This window comes from Tympanuchus pallidicinctus, unplaced genomic scaffold (assembly GCF_026119805.1).
Source record: "Tympanuchus pallidicinctus isolate F22 unplaced genomic scaffold, pur_lepc_1.0 scaffold25, whole genome shotgun sequence".
Lineage (NCBI taxonomy): Eukaryota > Metazoa > Chordata > Aves > Galliformes > Phasianidae > Tympanuchus > Tympanuchus pallidicinctus.
Window position 1 is genome coordinate 2,901,395 of NW_026294742.1, and position 17,413 is coordinate 2,918,807.

The window sequence follows — 17,413 nt, forward strand, 5'->3', positions numbered from 1 at the left end:
AGGACCCTTCCAACCCAACCGATTTAGAATTCTCTGGCTCCATGACCTTTAAGGACCCTTCCAACCCAACCCATTTAGAATTCTCTGCTTCCATGACCTTTAAGGACCCTTCCAAACCAACCCATTAAGAATTCTCTGGTTCCATGACCTTTAAGAACCCTTCCAACCCAACTCATTTAGAATTCTCTGGTTCCATGACCTTTAAGGACCCTTACAACACAACCCATTTATAATTCTCTGCTTCCATGATCTTTAAGAATCCTTCCACAGAATCACAGAATCACAGAATCACAGAATCACCTGGGTTGCAAGGGACCTCAAGGATCATGAAGTCCAACCGCCCTGCCTAGCAGGGCCACCAAACGTACATATTCAGATTTAGAATTCTCTGGTCCCATGACCTTTGAGGACCTTTCCAACCCAATACATTTAGAATTCTCTGGTTCCATGACCTCCAAGGATTCTTCCAAACCAACCCATTAAGAATTCTCTGGTTCCAAGACCTTAAAGGACCCTTCAACACAAGCCATTCTAGAATTCTCTGGTTCCATGACCTTAAAGGACCCTTCCAACCCAATCCATTTAGAATGCTCTGGTTCCATGCCCTTTAAGGACCCCTCCAAAAAAAACCATTTAGAATTCTCTTGTTCCATGACCTTTAAGGACCCTTCCAACCCATCCCATTTAAAATTCTCTGGTTCCAAGACCTTTAAGGACCCTTCCAACCCAACCCATTTAGAATTCTCTGTTTCCATGACCCTTAAGGACCCTTCCAACAACACCCATTGAGAATTCTCAGGTTCCATGACCTTTAAGGACCGTTCCAACCAAACTCATTTAGAATTCTCTGGTTCCGTGACTTCTGAGGACTCTTCCAACGCAACCCATTTAGAATTCTCTGGTTCCATGACCTTTAAGGCCTCCTCCAACCGAACCCATTTAGAATTCTCTGGTTCCATGACCTTTAAGGACCCTTCCGAACCAACCCTTTTAGAATTCTCTGGTTCCATGACCTTTGAGGACCTTTCCAACCCAATCCATTTAGAATTCTCTGATTCCATTACCATCAAGGACACATCTAGCCCCACCCCTTCTAGAACGCTCTGGTTACATGACATTCAAGGACCCTTCCAACACAACCCATTTAGAATTCTCTGCTTCCATGACCTTTAAGAACCCTTCCAACCAAACGCATTTAGAATTCTCTGGTTCCATGACTTTGAGGACCCTTCCAACCCAAGCCATTTAGAATTCTCTGGTTCCATGACCTTCAAGGACCCTTCCAACCCAACCCATTTAGAATTCTCTGGTTCCATGACCTTTAAGAAGCCTTGACAGCACACCCATTCTAGAATTCTCCGGATCCATGACCTTTAAGGACCCTTCCAACCCAACCCATTTAGAATTCTCTGGTACCATGACCTTCAAGGACCCTTCTAATAACACCCATTCTAGAATGCTCTGGTTCCATGACCTTTAAGGACCCTTCCAACCCAACCCATTTAGAATTCTCTGGTTCCATGACTTCGAGGACCCTTCCAACCCAAGCCATTCTAGAATTCTCTGGTACCATGACCTTCAAGTTCCCTTCCAACCAATCCCATTTAGAATTCTCTGGTTCCTTGACCTTTAAGGACCCTTCCAACACAACCCATTTAGAATTCTCTGGTTCCATGACCTCCAAGGACACATCCAGCCCAACCCATTTAGAATTCGCTGGTTCCATGACCTTTAAGGACCCTTCCAACCACACCCATTTAGAATTCTCTGCTTCTATGACCTTTAAGGATCCTTCCAAATCAAGCCATTAAGAATTCTCTGGTTCCATGACCTTCAAGGACGCTTCCAACCCAACCCATTAAGAATTCTCTGCTTCCATAACCTTTAAGAACCCTTCCAACCCAACACATTTAGAATTCTCTGGTTCCATGACCTTTAAGGACCCTTCCAACCAAACCCATTTATAATTCATGGTTCCATGACCTTTAAGAATCCTTCCACAGAATCACAAAATCACAGAATCACCCGGGTTGGAAGGGACCTTAAGGATCATGTAGTTCCAACCCCCCTGCCTAGCAAGGCCACCAAACGTATATATTGAGATTTAGAATTCTCTGGTTCCATGACCTTTGAGGACCTTTCAAACCCAATCCATTTAGAATTCTCTGGTTCCATTACCAACAAGGTAAACATCTACCCCAACCCATTTAGAATTCTCTGGTACCATGACCTTTTAGGACCCTTCCAACCACACCCGTTAAGAATTCTCTGGTTCCATGACCTTTAAGGACCCTTGCAACCCAACCCATTTAGAATTCTCTGGTACCATGACTTTCAAGTTCCCTTCCAACAAAACCCATTTAGAATTCTCTGGTTCCATGACCTTTAAGGACCCTTCCAACCCAACCCATTTAGAATGCTCTGGTTCCATGACATTTAAGGACCCTTCCAACCCAGCCCATTTAGAATTCTCTGGTTCCATGACCTTTAAGGACCCTTCCAACCCAATCCATTTAGAATTCTCTGGTTCCAGTACAATCAAGGACACATCTAGCCCAACCCATTCTACAATGCTCTGGTTCCATGACCTTTAAGAACCCTTCCAACCCAACTCATTCTAGAATTCTCTGCTTCCATGACCTTTAAGGACCCTTCCAACCAAACTCATTCTAGAATGCTCTGGTTTCATGACCTTTAAGGAACCTTCCAACCCAACCCATTTAGAATTGCCCTGCTTCCATGACCTTTAAGAACCCTACCAATCACACCCATTCTAGAAATCTCTGATTCCATGAACTTAAGGACCCTTCCATCCCAACCCATTCCAGAATTCTCTGCTTCCATGACCTTTAAGAACCCTTCCAGCACAACCCATTTAGAAATCTCTGGTTGCATGACCTTTAAGGACACTTCCATCCCAAGCCATTAAGGATTCTCTGGTTCCATGACCTTTAAGGACCCTTCCAACCCAACCCATTTAGAATGCTCTGGTTCCATGACCTTTAAGAACCCTTCCAACGCAACCCATTTAGAATTCTGTGCTTCCATGACCTTTAAGGACCCTTCCAACACAACCCATTTAGAATGCTCTGGTTCCATGACCTTTAAGGACCCTTCCAACCACACCCATTTAGAATTCTCTGGTTCCATGACCTTTAAGGACCCTTCCAACAAAACCAATTCTAGAATTCTATGCTTCCATGACCTTTAAGAACCCTTAAAAACATACCCATTTAGAATTCTCTGGTTCCATGACCTTTAAGGACCCTTCCAAACCAACCCATTTAGAATGCTCTGGTTCCATGACCTTTAAGGACCTTTGCAACCCAACCCATTTAGAATTCTCTGGTACCATGACTTTCAAGTTCCCTTCCAACACAACCCATTTAGAATTCTCTGGTTCCATGACCTTTAAGGACCATTCCAACCCAACCCATTTTAGAATACTCCGGTTCCATGACCTTTAAGGACCCTTCCAACCCAACTCATTTAGAATTCTCTGGTTCCATGACCTTTAAGGACCCTTCCAACCCAACCCATTTAGAATGCTCTGGTTCCATGACATTTAAGGACCCTTCCAACCCAACCCATTTAGAATTCTCTGGTTCCATGACCTTTAAGAAGCCTTGCAACCACACCCATTTAGAATTCTCCGGTTCCATGACCTTTAAGGACCCTTCCAACCCAAACCATTTAGAATTCTCTGGATCCATGACCTTTAAGGACTCTTCCAACCCAACCCATTTAGAATTCTCTGCTTCCATGACGTTTAAGGACTCTTCCAACCCAACCCATTTAGAATTCTCTGGTTCCATGACCTTCAAGGACCCTTCCAACCCAACCCATTTAGAATGCTCTGGTTCCATGACCTCTAAGGACCCTTCCAACCCAACCCATTCTAGAATGCTCTGGTTTCATGACCTTTAGGGACCCTTCTAACCCAACCCATTCTAGAATTCTAGAATTCTAAAATTCTAGCTTTTATCACTTCTACAGCAACTCCTTGATACAGAGCACCCGTAGTACTCACAGTAACACAAAAACATGAAATGGGATCATGCAGCAGCATTGACAGATGGTTGTAGAATAGTCAAAACTCCTGGAAAGATAGATCTAGGAGTCTGTGATCAGTTGTCCACAGACGTGATCAGTTCTGAATCCTCCTGTGTGTGCTCTTATTTCTCCTAAGGCAGTTTTAGCCTTGTCTTATGCTTTCAGCAGCTGATTTCCTGAAGCATAATGTTTAACTTACTCACAGGTAAAAAATTCTTAATATGTCAAGTCTTAAAAGTAGTCTAGCTCTACCACACCACTATAGTTGATGAATTCACACTGTGTTTTTTCCTGTCCACGCTTATTGCCAACACTGTGGTGTACTCTTTGTTACCAAGGTCTGCAGAGAAAATTGCTAACATGAAAGAGAATTAGCACTGGCCTGTAACCACATGGAATTATTTCAGAAGGAACGTATTCCTTACATCTAATAACTTTTATTTGTAAATCTACCCTTGTACTGAGTGCATTGACAAGCCCACTGGAGGAAATTCTAGCAGGGGAACCTTAACAAAGCTGCTTAGACAGAGCAAAGTGATTTTCAGACTCAGCCAATGTAACTCGAAGGACATCCAGCAGCATCCTTACCTGTGTATCTTACAGTGAGAGTGCAGGTAGGCCAGCCCCTGCAAGGCACCGTGGGTGATGGCAGCAATCTCCACTTCCTGAAGTGGTTTCTTGTGAACTATGGAAAAATTGTAGGAGAAAACGTAAGAATGTACAGTGTGATCTTTTCCTGAGAATGTTTCTAAAGAGAACTCCTCCCATTTTGCAAGCTATGAGGTTGGCACCACCTTCATCACACTTATCTTCTATAGCAGCTTTGAGTCTGCACACATCCTTTGTGTGTATTTCATTTGTGAAACCACAGCCCTGCTAAGGGGAATGGTTGCTGCCAGCACCAGGTGATGTGTCTGACTACAGCTTGCCATTGTATTTGAAACCCAGCTTCAGTCCTTAGCAAAGAAAACTTCCCCTTCCAACCCCATCCTTCTTAGCAAAAACACAGAATTGACAAATACTACAGAGACGCCCCAAAGCATCTTCCACAGATCCCTAAATCAGACCAGCATATGCCTTTGACTGACTGTATCTTAGATACAAAATAGAAGGCTTGGAAAGCGTAAGTTTTAACAAGCTGCAGCTTAGACTCCCATCCCTCTGCAGGTGCTGTGGCCTCAGCTTTGATGTCATACCCATCTTTTGATTTATAGTCACCTGTAGTCATTCCTACAGACCAAAAGGCGGGGCTTTTATTATGGGCATTCAGGTCATTGAGAAAGTGCAAATTACAGCAATCCAGCTGTAAACTTTTAATAAACTTTTATATCTTCATTTTACAACTTGTGAACGTGCATGCCAACTATACATGGCACTGGCCTTCTGGGAGAATCTCAGCTCACCCATAGTATGACAAACACAAGCATTCTGGTTATAGAATGGAGCAGTACAGACAGACTGCCTCCACCATCTGTAAAACACCGTTCTGTGCAAACAGCCTCCCACTGTGCTCAGAGGGGGCATTTGAAGAAACAAACGTGAAGACTTCATACAACTCACCTTCTAGCAAATCAGAAGCTGATCCTAAACAGTACTCCATAACCAACTGCAAGAAAAACAAAAAGCACATGTTTAAGTAATAGGATGGACACTCCTCCACAAACTGCTGCTATTTGGATGGCTGCAGAATTGCAGAAGCAAGTGAAAAGTGAAGTTTTAGGAAATTGCAGTAAGCATTGAACAAAACAAAATGCTCCAATCAAAGTCCAGCAATGATAGACATCCTACATTGTTGCAAAGAAGGTATAGACATTGGGAGGTTCATAAGGAGGCACCATACAGGATGTTCCATACTAATTTTTTAACCTGCAGAGATCTGCTACAGAGAAACAGGGATCTTTTCTAGCATCCTAAATACCCATTACTTTCAAAATATCTGGAAGCTTCTTGAGATGAAAGAGACAACGGGCAGCAATGGATGAATACTGCTGCATGCAAAGACACTGCATGTATTGTGTGCCTGGTTGCCACACATTCTTCTGTACACCAAGCCCCTAAATGCCAGCCCACTCACCCATGCTGTATGCTCCTTCAGGTAACAGCCCTTATATTCTATGGTGTTTGGGTGCTTCAGTTGTTGCAGAAACTTGACTTCTTTGATGATATCCTGCCATTTCTAATAAAAACAAAACAAAAAGATATGGGTACATTTCCCCACTTAATCCCCTACATGCTCTCATGTACTACGCACAGCAGAACAGGCTGAAAAGCAGCCAGGAGGCAATTTTATGGTGCAAGATGACCAGAGTTGTAGTTGCAAAAGCATAAATGTATTGAAGCTTTGCATCCCTGCTGCAGTTTGACTGCCCTAGGACAGGTTAAGCTGGAGAACAAAAAAAGGTTTTTTTCCCCTCATTTATTTGCAGTACATTTTACTCAAAGCATTGCAACTGTTCAGCACCATGAGCTGCTCACATGCCCCAAAGCAAGCAGCTACAGCACGTGCTGCAGGCAGGAGCAGTTGGCTGTTTGCTAATAACAGCAAATAAGAGTAGGGATTAACAAGCAATAATTGAAGGAAGGCTGATATTCCAAATACTATGCCTATGAAATTTTATATTATAAATCCATAGCAGTGTTTCAGGTCAGCTCTACACTTCACTTGATACCTCAGTGAGTTGTGGTTATGGCTCCTGCAGCACAGGGGTTATTAATGCACTTATTACAGAAATAACCACCCTACAAGCATTCTAATTCCTGTTTGCTTTCTTAAACTGAACTATTTGTCAAGATTTGCATAAATTCATTTTCCCTCTACAAACCTCTGTGCTTCCTATGGAAGTGAACAACAGCTACAGCATCACAAGGCTGCTCTGCTGAATTCACTGACCAGCTTTACAGCACAGCTGTATCAGAACTGGCTGCACCACCTCACCTCATTGGTTTGCTTGCCGCTGTAGGACATCTTCTTGACTGCCACCACCTCATTAGTGTGGGAATTTGTAGCCTGCAGGAGGAAAAAGAAATTAAGTGGGAAAAAAAATATATCATTTTTTTTCCTCCTTGTGGAGTGAGCTGTGCCTTTATAAACACAGACCTTCTTCCCCTGTATCACATCCTGGCAAGCTCCCACATTTCAGAGACACCTGCATCACGACAAGATTTATGACACAGCTGTTTTATCGCTCTTTTCTGGCGTTATTTATCTTTCTGTAATCACTGTCCCTCCCTCAGCCCTTACTACACGTGCTACCTCTTTAGTAACACACAAAACAAGGTCCAGTATCACGCATACTGTGAGCGTGCAAAACACAGTCTGATAGAAACTGCTGTAAAAACAGCTTTAGGTTAAAAGATCTCCTAAAGAAACAAATGAAAAGGCACAACAAAACGTCACCCAAAGCCAACCATGCAAACAGTGATGTTGCCAAACAGGTATTTCAGCTTCCAGTTTGCTTCAAACTGGAATTTAGCTCAATTAAAAGAAAGCAACCTTCCTTTCACTGCAAACTGTTTCCACTTCTCTGGATTTGGTGTGCAGGATAAAGTGGGGAAAAACCCCAACAACTTGGTAAATGCATACTGCTGAAAGAAGAACCACCGCGTCATTTGGGACACGTCCCTGAAGCAGTAAAGGCTGAATTAAGTGACATCCATTATTTTGGATGTTTTGCCATACCTGTAATACCAGAAATCTAATTTTCAAGCACTGCAGCAGGCTTATGCCCCAAGCTACTTAAAAGCAGCAGCTAACCACCCATATGTGTAAGGGCTGCAGAATGACAGATCACTCCTTCACTGAACATTCCTCCTTTCCCCTCAAACTCGTTGCCAAAAAAGCAAAAGCAAAACTCCCGTGCTTTACTTAATTTGCTCCTCTGCTTAGCAGCTTCTCCCGTTCACTCCTCTTGGACTAATTATTTCCAATGTTAAGGCAAAGGCCGTGCAACGATTTTAACTGCATCATCTTTGGACAAAGCCTACATGACTTTGACTCTCTGGTCTAGAGCAAAAAAACAGAGCATCTTGTTTTGGTTCCAAAAACCAGGCAGAAACGATCAATGAGTCCAAAGTCACTTTTGTCCAGTTTCATCCAATATTTGGCTTTTTCCAAACCTCTGCTCTTCGAACAATCGATTTATGCACTTCTGCACCATCCAAGCAAGGTGGCTTTGGATATTCCAACAGTTGAAGACAACCCAGGTTGGGGAGCAGAGCTCCTCTTACTGCCACGGTTGTTATAAAGCAAATTATTTTGGTGTTGTTGGGCTGTTACCACAAAATAAAGATTTCAGGAATGGATTTACAGCAACAAAATGTGTAATTCACGTCACTTATGAAATTGGGTCACCTAATGCAGGCAATCCTCACACAGTTGTGCTCTTTGCTGTTGGTGGTTGAGCAGATGTCAAATTACAGAGCCATGCTATTCATATCAATGCAAACCTTATCCAAACAACCATTGTGAAATCAATTTTAAAAGCAAGCCAGAAAAAACTCAGGGCATCTACATTTGCAAGAAAAATTGCCAGATCCAAACATGATGGATTTTAATCCAAAAATACACATCTTCAAACAAGTGTGTCGGAGAGCTGATGCACAACTCTGCTCAAACAGGCTGTAGGATTTGCTTTCAGCCCAAAGCAAACAAAAAAAAAGCAGAGCTGCTATACGTGCTAGCATTGTGCTCATTTGATTCCTGCATGGAAATCCATGCTATCCCAAGCTCTCTTCCAGGGCAAGTGATCCCACTGGTAGCGACATCTCATACAAGTTTTCATAGCCTCAGCAGGACTCCAGTTCTTCTTTCCATCTTCACTGGATAACTTACACCTCCAAGCTAAGCTGATCCTTGCCAACAGTAAGTCAGGCAGGAGATGAGTGTCAGCAGTGCCTCTGAACTGCAGGTCATCTTTGTCATTGCCACCTCATATCAGGGCGGCACTGGGAAGGCTCAGGAGAACACTCAGCAGAATTGGATGCCTGGCATCTGGCTGTTTTAATTAAATTAATTAAGGAAGAAATGTCAAAGGAAGGTACGGAACACTGACAGATTCTGTGTTACAGATTAGATATATGTTCAGTATTTTAATACCACAGCCACCAGGTCCCAGTGTACAATAAATATCATTCAGGCAGAAGAATCACACTTGTCTGTAGCTGTATGACACAGGCATGCTGACCAGAGGCTGAGAACTCAGTTTTAGAAAGAGCTCTGCTTGCCTGGCACTGCCTTCAGTTCTGCACGTTAAGGACCAAACATTTTAAGTCTTAAAGGAATGCTTTAAGAGTTAAGAGTATTGAAATCCCAGTACTCTCACCACTCACTCACTTTTGAGGACAAAAAATTGGCGTCAGTTAAAAGCTTAAAATAAAGCTAAACGTGGTAACCCCTCATTTCAGTGCTCACGAGGATGAGTACTGTGCTCTCAAGCAATGCATTAATCAAAGCCATTTCACGATGCATACAGGGACTTCAAAGACAAATGGCTCTGGGTGAACCACGAGAGCACAGCAATGACTGAAGGGAGCTGACACACTTACACTGCTCTGCTCCAGCACACACTGCTCATCAGACGAGTCAGAAAAAGCTGGAAGCAAGCAACTTCTGGCTAAGAAGTTTCAAGAACCACTCGCTGTCCTCATCCAGCACAAGTGTTTCACTCACACAGATGAGCTCATGCTGGTGTTCTAAGCAAACTTCCAAATATTCCCGTCTGCCACTAACTCCAGATCTCTTCAGGTGAGCATATGATCTCTCATGTCAGCCACCATTTCTTGCTCAAGGGTATAACTGCCCCATTTAGCTGTTCCCCCAGTTGTGGATGGAGGTGCTGCTGTAAGAAGCCTTTCTTTCCAGCAACAAAAGCAATACCAAGTTAACTCACCAGGCTTTGGCAATAACACACTGGAGAACCAAAATCACTTGCCAGTGTCACCAAAGTTACAGCCCCTAAGTCCTTTACCAGCTTTATGTGACTACTTGCCATTTTCTGAATGGCAAAATTTGAGCCTGAGACACAACACATTTGAACATCAGTGCTTTCTTTCTTTTTTTTATTAGGCCTGGCAGGAATATTCCTCTTCTCCCAGTTTCTTGGTAGGAAAAAAGGCTCCTTATTACCTTGTTCAAATACAAACTCACAGAACTCAAGTAGGCTTGAAAAGTCGGTGTCAAATGCTTCATAGCCCGACTTGCCCACGGTATTTAGCTCTGCCAGAGAAGCAGCACTGGGCCGCATAAAGGCCCCACAGTATTCAGAAATATTACATAAAGATCAGCCAGAGAGGAACCAAGCTCAACTCTCCAAACAGAGCTGATAAAGTATATAGGAGATGGAGGAAGAGAAGTTCTGGGGAACCACAGAGGTCTCCAACCTAACCATGGCAAGATTTCTCTTGTAAGCCAGCTTGGTAGATTAGATCTCTGCTACTCCTCACTCTCTTTCCCTGGAAGCACGAGGAGCTGAAGGACAAAGAAAGCAACTTCACTGCTTCACCGCTGCCATAAAGCACATCACACGTCCTTCTCCTCACCCGGGAAATGCAGTGGTAGGATCTCCTCACCCCTGTCTGAAAAGCACTTCCTCCTCTTGCAGAGCGGATCGACACCTTGTGCATTTCACAACCTCACCCTCTGAGCATGCAGTGCACTTAATATTACACTTCCACCTATCTGTCACCTCACCCAACAACTACAAGTGCCTGTCCTTCTGCTGAAGATCCCCATAGCAGAAAGCCCGAGGTCCCACCAGCACTGCCACTGCTGCACAGAACTACAACCAGTGAACAGTGTGACAGCTTCCAATCCTGCAGGCACTTATCTAATTAATTGCATTAATGTCTGATATTCTAAACTTTCAGCTGTGGTGCACTTGATCTTCTGGAGTGTCAGGACATGCTACTCAGCAACCATAATTTGTGTTTGACCTATTTTTTGATGCTGAATTCTATTTAATTTTCACTGATAAGGGCTGGATTATAATTACTTCCAAGTCCAGTATCTTGGATTTGGCTTGCTTTCTCTCCAATTGTAAAAGCACTATTCTTCTCACCTTCCAGATTAAATTCTCTTGACTATCAGTCAAAAGAGTACCTGTTTCCCTCTTGAATTCCCACTTCTCATAAGACTTTCCCTTTGCTTTTGCCATTGAAAGCATCTGCTATTGAAGATAGCATGGAATGCAATAAACATAAAGAAAATGAGGATGACAAAGCAAGACAGCATTCCAAAGATATCTTCAATCCTAAATTATCAGAATAGCAGAGAAATCACTCAGGAAGCCTGAAAGTAATTTGATGCTACTTCCACAGAATCTTTACTCAAACAGCAGCAGAACGGATTCATTAACAGAAGTAGCTTTTAACTCCAAAAGCATTTGGAATCATTCATTCACCAGATACATTTATTTGCAATGATTTACAAGCATACGAGCACCAAGCAGTGTGTCTTGAAATTCCAGTTTGACCAATTTATTTCCAACTGCCTTGATTCAGCTTTCAGCATCTGACAGCACCAGACAGCATATACCCAACCCGTATGGTTGGATGTGTTATGCCTATAGTTAGCTGCCACTGTAAGTACAGCTGCAATAGCAAAGAGCTCAGGAGTGCTCTGGAGACACTTACTCTCAAGCTGTGTAATGAACAAGCTCATACACACAAAGCACTAAGAGCTGCAAGGGTGTTCCTTGAAAACCTTAGCATGGTTTTACCTTCCAAGAAAGGAGTAAAGAATCATACTTACAAAGTACACCGCTCCAAAACTTCCATGTCCGATTTCATGCAAACCCACAAATATTTCCTCAGGATCATCTTTGTAGAACAGCTCAGCTATTTCTGGGTCCTTTGGCACCCCTTTGCGCATGTTGAACAGGATTAGGAACTAGTTGGCGCCTTCAGTTCCCAATCAGTTTCTTCCTTCATCGACAAAGTCGTTTGTAGGCAGCATTCAGCACCTGGTAAAAAAAGTTCATCTTCGAATCTCTTTCCTTGACACGTGTTTCTATGACAGCAAAACACGAGGAAGCACTTTCAGGAGCAACAGACTTCACTATCGTTTCCTTCAGCAAATTCTTTTTAATTATGAGGCCAATTTAGATGGAGAGATTAAAATGCAGTCAGAGTACAGCTCTATCTCATACAGGAAGCAAGTGCTACAATTACACTAAAGTCCACTTGAAGACAAAAGTCCTGTTGCCACGCACAACATCCTGTGACACAAGTCGCTTATTCTTCGTGCTGCTCTCCTAATCTGTCACTTTTCAGACTATCACTATTGTTCCTCCTGCTTTTCTCTGCTGGTTGTTTGCTTTGTTTCTCTACTCCCACTTGCCAGCTGGCGCTAAAAGAACAGTTAGCTTCTATTCCACAGAAACACTTCACAATCATGTGAGTGTGGGGTTTTGTTTTGTGTTAAATATATATTATTTTAAGTTTTCAGTGCTCTAAGACAGCCAGTACTATTGGTTTTTGTAACTCTGTGAGTGCCAGAACTTCCATCACAGATCTGCTTTTGAAAGCTCCCAGACTCCATCCTGCAAGGCAAGTATTCGCTCCTTCAACACCTTCTTTAGCACAAGCATGTAATTAGAATCATGGAACTGGGCTGCACTTAAATGAAGATTTTCAATATTAAACCTGCAAAAAGCAAAACACTACAAAAAGCCATAAAAACACCCTGAAAAATCTGCACTGGTTCCTCACCACTGGTGTGCAGAGGAATGATGGATGCCTCTGCTCAGCTTTGGTCTTCTGAAGCCCAGCAGATTAACTGCAGCAGTTCCTAACAGCAGTCTGGAGCAAATCTCAAAACCCTACTTCTCAATATGTAGTTCAGTACCTGGCTTATTGATACCACATCTTCTCGGTGCATCAACAAAAATGCATGTGAAATAAACACTGAAGTGCTCTGCCTTCTTTACATCATAAACTGGTATAATATTTAAGAAAGACTAGCTGAAATACAGCAATTAGATTAAATTGAAGTATATGTTAAAGGCTCTGAAAGATTTCAAACTGCAAACACCACCCAGACAGAGCGAGGATGAAAGCAGAGCATAATTTTGGTGTAAGGCTGAGCCATCCCCCTTGGCTCATGATGACAAGTAATGGAGCAACAAGCACAGCCAATGTGGCTCATGAGAGGTGCTCAGAACACTCTGCTGAAGCATACCTGGGTAACTGTGGCACAAAGCATGCTCTGTGGCTCAGATTCCTTTCAGCAGCATTGTTGTGTGCTCCCGTCTCCCCAGATCCTGTGCACTGCCAATATTCTGCAAAGACAAGCAAACATCAGCATTTGGAATGAAGTGTTTACATCCAGTGCCTCGTTCTAACACATGAAAACACGACATCTAGGAAAGTCCATCCACTATGAAGGGATCATTTGAAAGTGCAGCAAAAGGAGACACTACCACCCATAAATACAACCATCTCTCTTCAGGTGATTCAGGTGAAGAGGCTCTATTCTTGTGCTCTGTAATATTTGGCATGTTTGTACATCAAAGGGCAGGACGCAGGAAATTAAATTCTTTGATTTTTGTAAAGGTTCTCAAGCTTGTTTGGAAGTCTGTTCTCAGAGCACATTTTTCAGGTGGCCTTCAAGAAGGACAGAACTCGTAAGGCTGAGGCTGGCACAGAATGCAGTGTGCCACACCTGACAACACACACAGCCTTGAAGTCCTAGACATTGATATAACAGACACCACTGGATTCCACCAGCAAGAGAATGAGAAAGGCCAAACAATAAAATAAAATAAAAAGAGGGCAACCCAGCCAGAGCCAGCACTTCCTATCAGGCGCAGACCACTCATGGCAGAGGACACAATCAATTGCAACAACACCCAACCAACCATCCTCTGGGTCAGGTCAAACACTTGCCCTCAGATCCCTACAGCCTCATCACGATATGTGAAGTAACACTTACCTGAATTAGTGACAAGAAACTAATGCATCTTCTTATTAGGAAATAACATCTGCACAGGAGACCTCCTGCTTGTCACTACATTCCCAAACCCACCACTTCTGCCTACTGCTCTCAATGACAGTGCACTGCTACTGAGCTGTTGTAAAGTAACTCGAGGGGCTTCACAAAAAGGATCTGTAATGTTTCAGCTCATCAGTGATATCTTCCTTTGAATTCCTGTTATCCACCAGGGATAAACTTATGACAGAAGGCAGATGAATGAAATGATTATTCATCCCCAGCTGACTGGCCTCACCCAGAGGTGCTATATTTACCACATACCTGCACACATGGGCAAAGAATGCAGTATTTCAGGTCTGGCACTCTCCAGTCAAGTGAAAAATCCATTTGGCTTTAGAATAACAGAAAACAAACCCAGGAAGAAAAGCATTTATCCATCTCTAGTCAAAGGAATAGCACCATAAACAAAACAGTGCAGCTCTAATACTCAAAAGTAAATGGGGATTTAAAACGTCTTGACTAAAGCATAGAATCACTGAGGCTGGGAAAGACCTCTCACCAAGCTCAACCCCAACCCATCCCCATTATGCCAACACCTAGAGCTAAGCTCTAGGTCAGAATGCCATTCTAACTGGGACACCTGTGCACGGTGAGGCTGTGTGATGTGCAAACCTTCTTAGCAGGACTATCAATTTCCAGTAATGGCCATCAGCAAAGCCTGGGATGCAAAGTGCTGCCAAGAGCAAACTGAGCGCTGGGGACTGGCACAGCACCACAGCATGGCACAAAGTATGGTCAGGAAAGATCCAAATCACAGGCTGGGTGGTAAGCTGGCAAAGCTGCAAATCCTTCATATTAAAACTCCCTTCTAGACATGGAAAGATTAAAGGAAAGACAGTTTAAATAGTGCCTGGCTTAATTCTTCAGGGCATTAAGGCAGCTGAATGCCATCAACAGAAATTACTCAAGTTCAAGGTTTCGTCCATATAAGCTTGTTGTTTCGGTTGCTGAGCTACTTATTTAATGCATCAAGAAACAATTTCTATTGTAAGCCTGATTCCTACTTCTCATCCTTCCAAAGGCACATGGGAATCTGCCTTTGAGACTGCATGTTCCAAAGCCTTCAAATGAAAATAGCATTAGTCATATGGGCGATGACTTATGGATGTGACAGGTGACTCAAGACTTTCTGAGAGTGTGTGAGCAGCACTGGGGTCAGACGAGGCCGCCTGGCAATGCCTCCAACTGCCTACCTTCAAATTGCAGCTCTCAGTCACCAGCTGGTGGAATGCTCAGCCTCTGGGGACACACTGCTCATGCTCTGTTTCTGGAATGCTGTTCTGGGCTGGAGAAGCAGGAGGAACTGGAGAGTAAATGCAGCATTAGGAATGACACTAAGATATGTGAAGATCATAGAACCATAGAATGGCCTGGGTTGAAAAGGATCACAGTGATCATCGAGTTTCAAACCCCCTGCTGTGTGCAGGGTCACCAACCAGAAGACCAGGCTGCCCAGAGCCAAATCCAGCCTGGCCCTGAATGCTTTCAGGGATGGGGCATCCACAGCCTCCTTGGGCAACCTGTTCCTCTAAGAAAAGACTGCCTAATGAAATGATTGCTATGCTGATAGCAACTGGGTTAAATTCTTGATTGGGGAACAGGAGAAAAATCAGGAAGTTACATCCTATGTCACACAATGTGCCACTTGGACAATGCTTCTGTGACATTCATGCACTCAGCCATAGAACAGTGATTTGCTTGAACCTCAGCCAACCACACCAATACTCCTAAAGGTCTGCTGACGTGCAAGTTGGGCAGAGATTCATTCGTTAGTGCCCCAAATCTGAGCAGTTTCCTGAGTTCAGTCAAATCAGCAGAGAACAAAGGGAAATAGCATCAAGATACTGGAGTTTTTCAGGATTTAAAGAGCATCCAAGAATAACAATTTATTATTATTATCTAACTAACATAGAATAACCTGCAAACAATGGGTTTTTGGCACCTTTTCATGCACACCAATACTGTGATCATTCCAGATCTGTTATAGATGCGATATGCTTACATGCAAGCTTGAGTGAAGCAGTGCTCTGAGCATCTCCAGCAGCTAGCTGGGCACAGGGAGGCCCTCAGATGGTCCCATGTCTCTCTGGACATCCCTGGTGGCCCTCAGATGTCCATGCAAACACTTGGGTGCCCCCAGAGCTCCTCAGACCTGCCTGTGGCTCATTACGTTCTTGTGTCTCTTTGGACACCCTTGTGTTCCCATGTCTAATGGAATGCCCCTGGAGCCTCTCAGATGTTCCAATGTCCGAGGACATCCAGTGGCCCTTAGGACAGCCTTGTGTCTCCTTGAACATCCCCAGAGCCTCTCTGATGTCCCACCCGAGTGTGGCACTGCAGGACATTGTTCACTGGTCATGATTCTATGACTGTCCCACGACCACTTCAGCAGTTCAGCCTGGACCAGTTTGCCTCCCCATCCCCCAAATCCACCCTCAGGAGCACAGCACAGCCAAAGCAGAGCCCCCCTCAAAGCACTACTGCAACACACTTCTTTTTTTCAATGATTTTGAAAAGCAAAGTGTCCTCAAATACAGGCAGCCCTTCCACATCAAACGCATGCGTTACTGCTTTTGGTTTCTGTGCAGATTTGCACAAAGATTCCCTCCCTCTACCAGTTATGACCTCCAAGTGCTCAATGAATAACAAGTTACTGTTGTGTGCCCATATTCTGTAACCACCACCATGCACTGCTAGGACTTTTCTTTATCAAAATTACTGAAGCCCCTTGACCAACCTGGCCCTTAGGACAGCCTTGTGTCTCCTTGAATATCCCCAGAGCCTCTCTGACGTCCCTCCCCAGTGTGGAACTGCCCAGCGCAGTTCCAACACCCCAACACCTCCCCTTTCTTCAATGCAGTCTCTCCAAAAATCTGGAGGATGGAACTAAGGAAGGAATTCTCAGACAAGCTCAAAGGCTGCTGGTAAAACCTGTCCCAAAGCAGAGACCTGCCTCAGAGCAGGCACACATTCAAGTTCCATTGCAGCACTCACACACAGACACCAAAAACATATATTTTTTGAAGTATGAGCCCCTTTTTCCCTTTAATTGCTATTTCTGGCTAGCACGGCCACGCTCAAACACCTCACCCAATACTTCTGCAATGGATTAAACTTACTTACTTACTTCACTTTTGCACAGACAACGACGGATGGAGAGCCCTCAATGCTGTGGAAACAGGTGCCTGGGTTTGCCTGCAGCAGTGGGAATCTGCATCAGGCAACAACAACCAGCACAACTACAGTCACACTCACAGACTGAAGGGAACAGGGGATGGACTAACAGAGGTTCCAGGCTTTAAGTTGGTGGCAAAATTCCAACTGAAGCCCTGCACCCAAAGCCTTCCAATCATGCGGCTTCTCCTAAAGGAA

General features: G+C 43.8%; 1 protein-coding gene across 1 annotated transcript; it reads right to left on the minus strand.

Moving 5' to 3' along the window:
- Positions 1–3,716: 3,716 nt before the first annotated feature.
- LOC128083799 (serine/threonine-protein kinase TAO3-like) lies at positions 3,717–15,344 on the minus strand. The gene is made up of 7 exons (XM_052689346.1): positions 15,235–15,344; positions 13,229–13,328; positions 11,801–12,011; positions 6,989–7,060; positions 6,128–6,229; positions 5,614–5,659; positions 3,717–4,738 (listed from the first exon to the last, which is right to left on the minus strand). Exons 3-7 carry the CDS (start codon positions 11,918–11,920, stop codon positions 4,638–4,640), a joined length of 441 nt encoding a protein of 146 aa, XP_052545306.1. The 5' UTR covers positions 11,921–12,011; positions 13,229–13,328; positions 15,235–15,344; the 3' UTR covers positions 3,717–4,637.
- Between the last annotated feature and the right edge of the window lie 2,069 nt (positions 15,345–17,413).

Coding starts and splice junctions, on each gene's coding strand:
- LOC128083799 (XM_052689346.1), bottom strand. CDS start 11,920: ATGCGCAAAGGGGTGCCAAAGGACCCAGAAATAGCTGAGCTGTTCTAC. Junction 6,230..6,988: donor GCGGCAAGCAAACCAATGAG/GTGAGGTGGTGC, acceptor TGTTTTTATTAG/AAATGGCAGGATATCATCAA. Junction 4,739..5,613: donor AGCTTCTGATTTGCTAGAAG/GTGAGTTGTATG, acceptor ATTTTTCCATAG/TTCACAAGAAACCACTTCAG.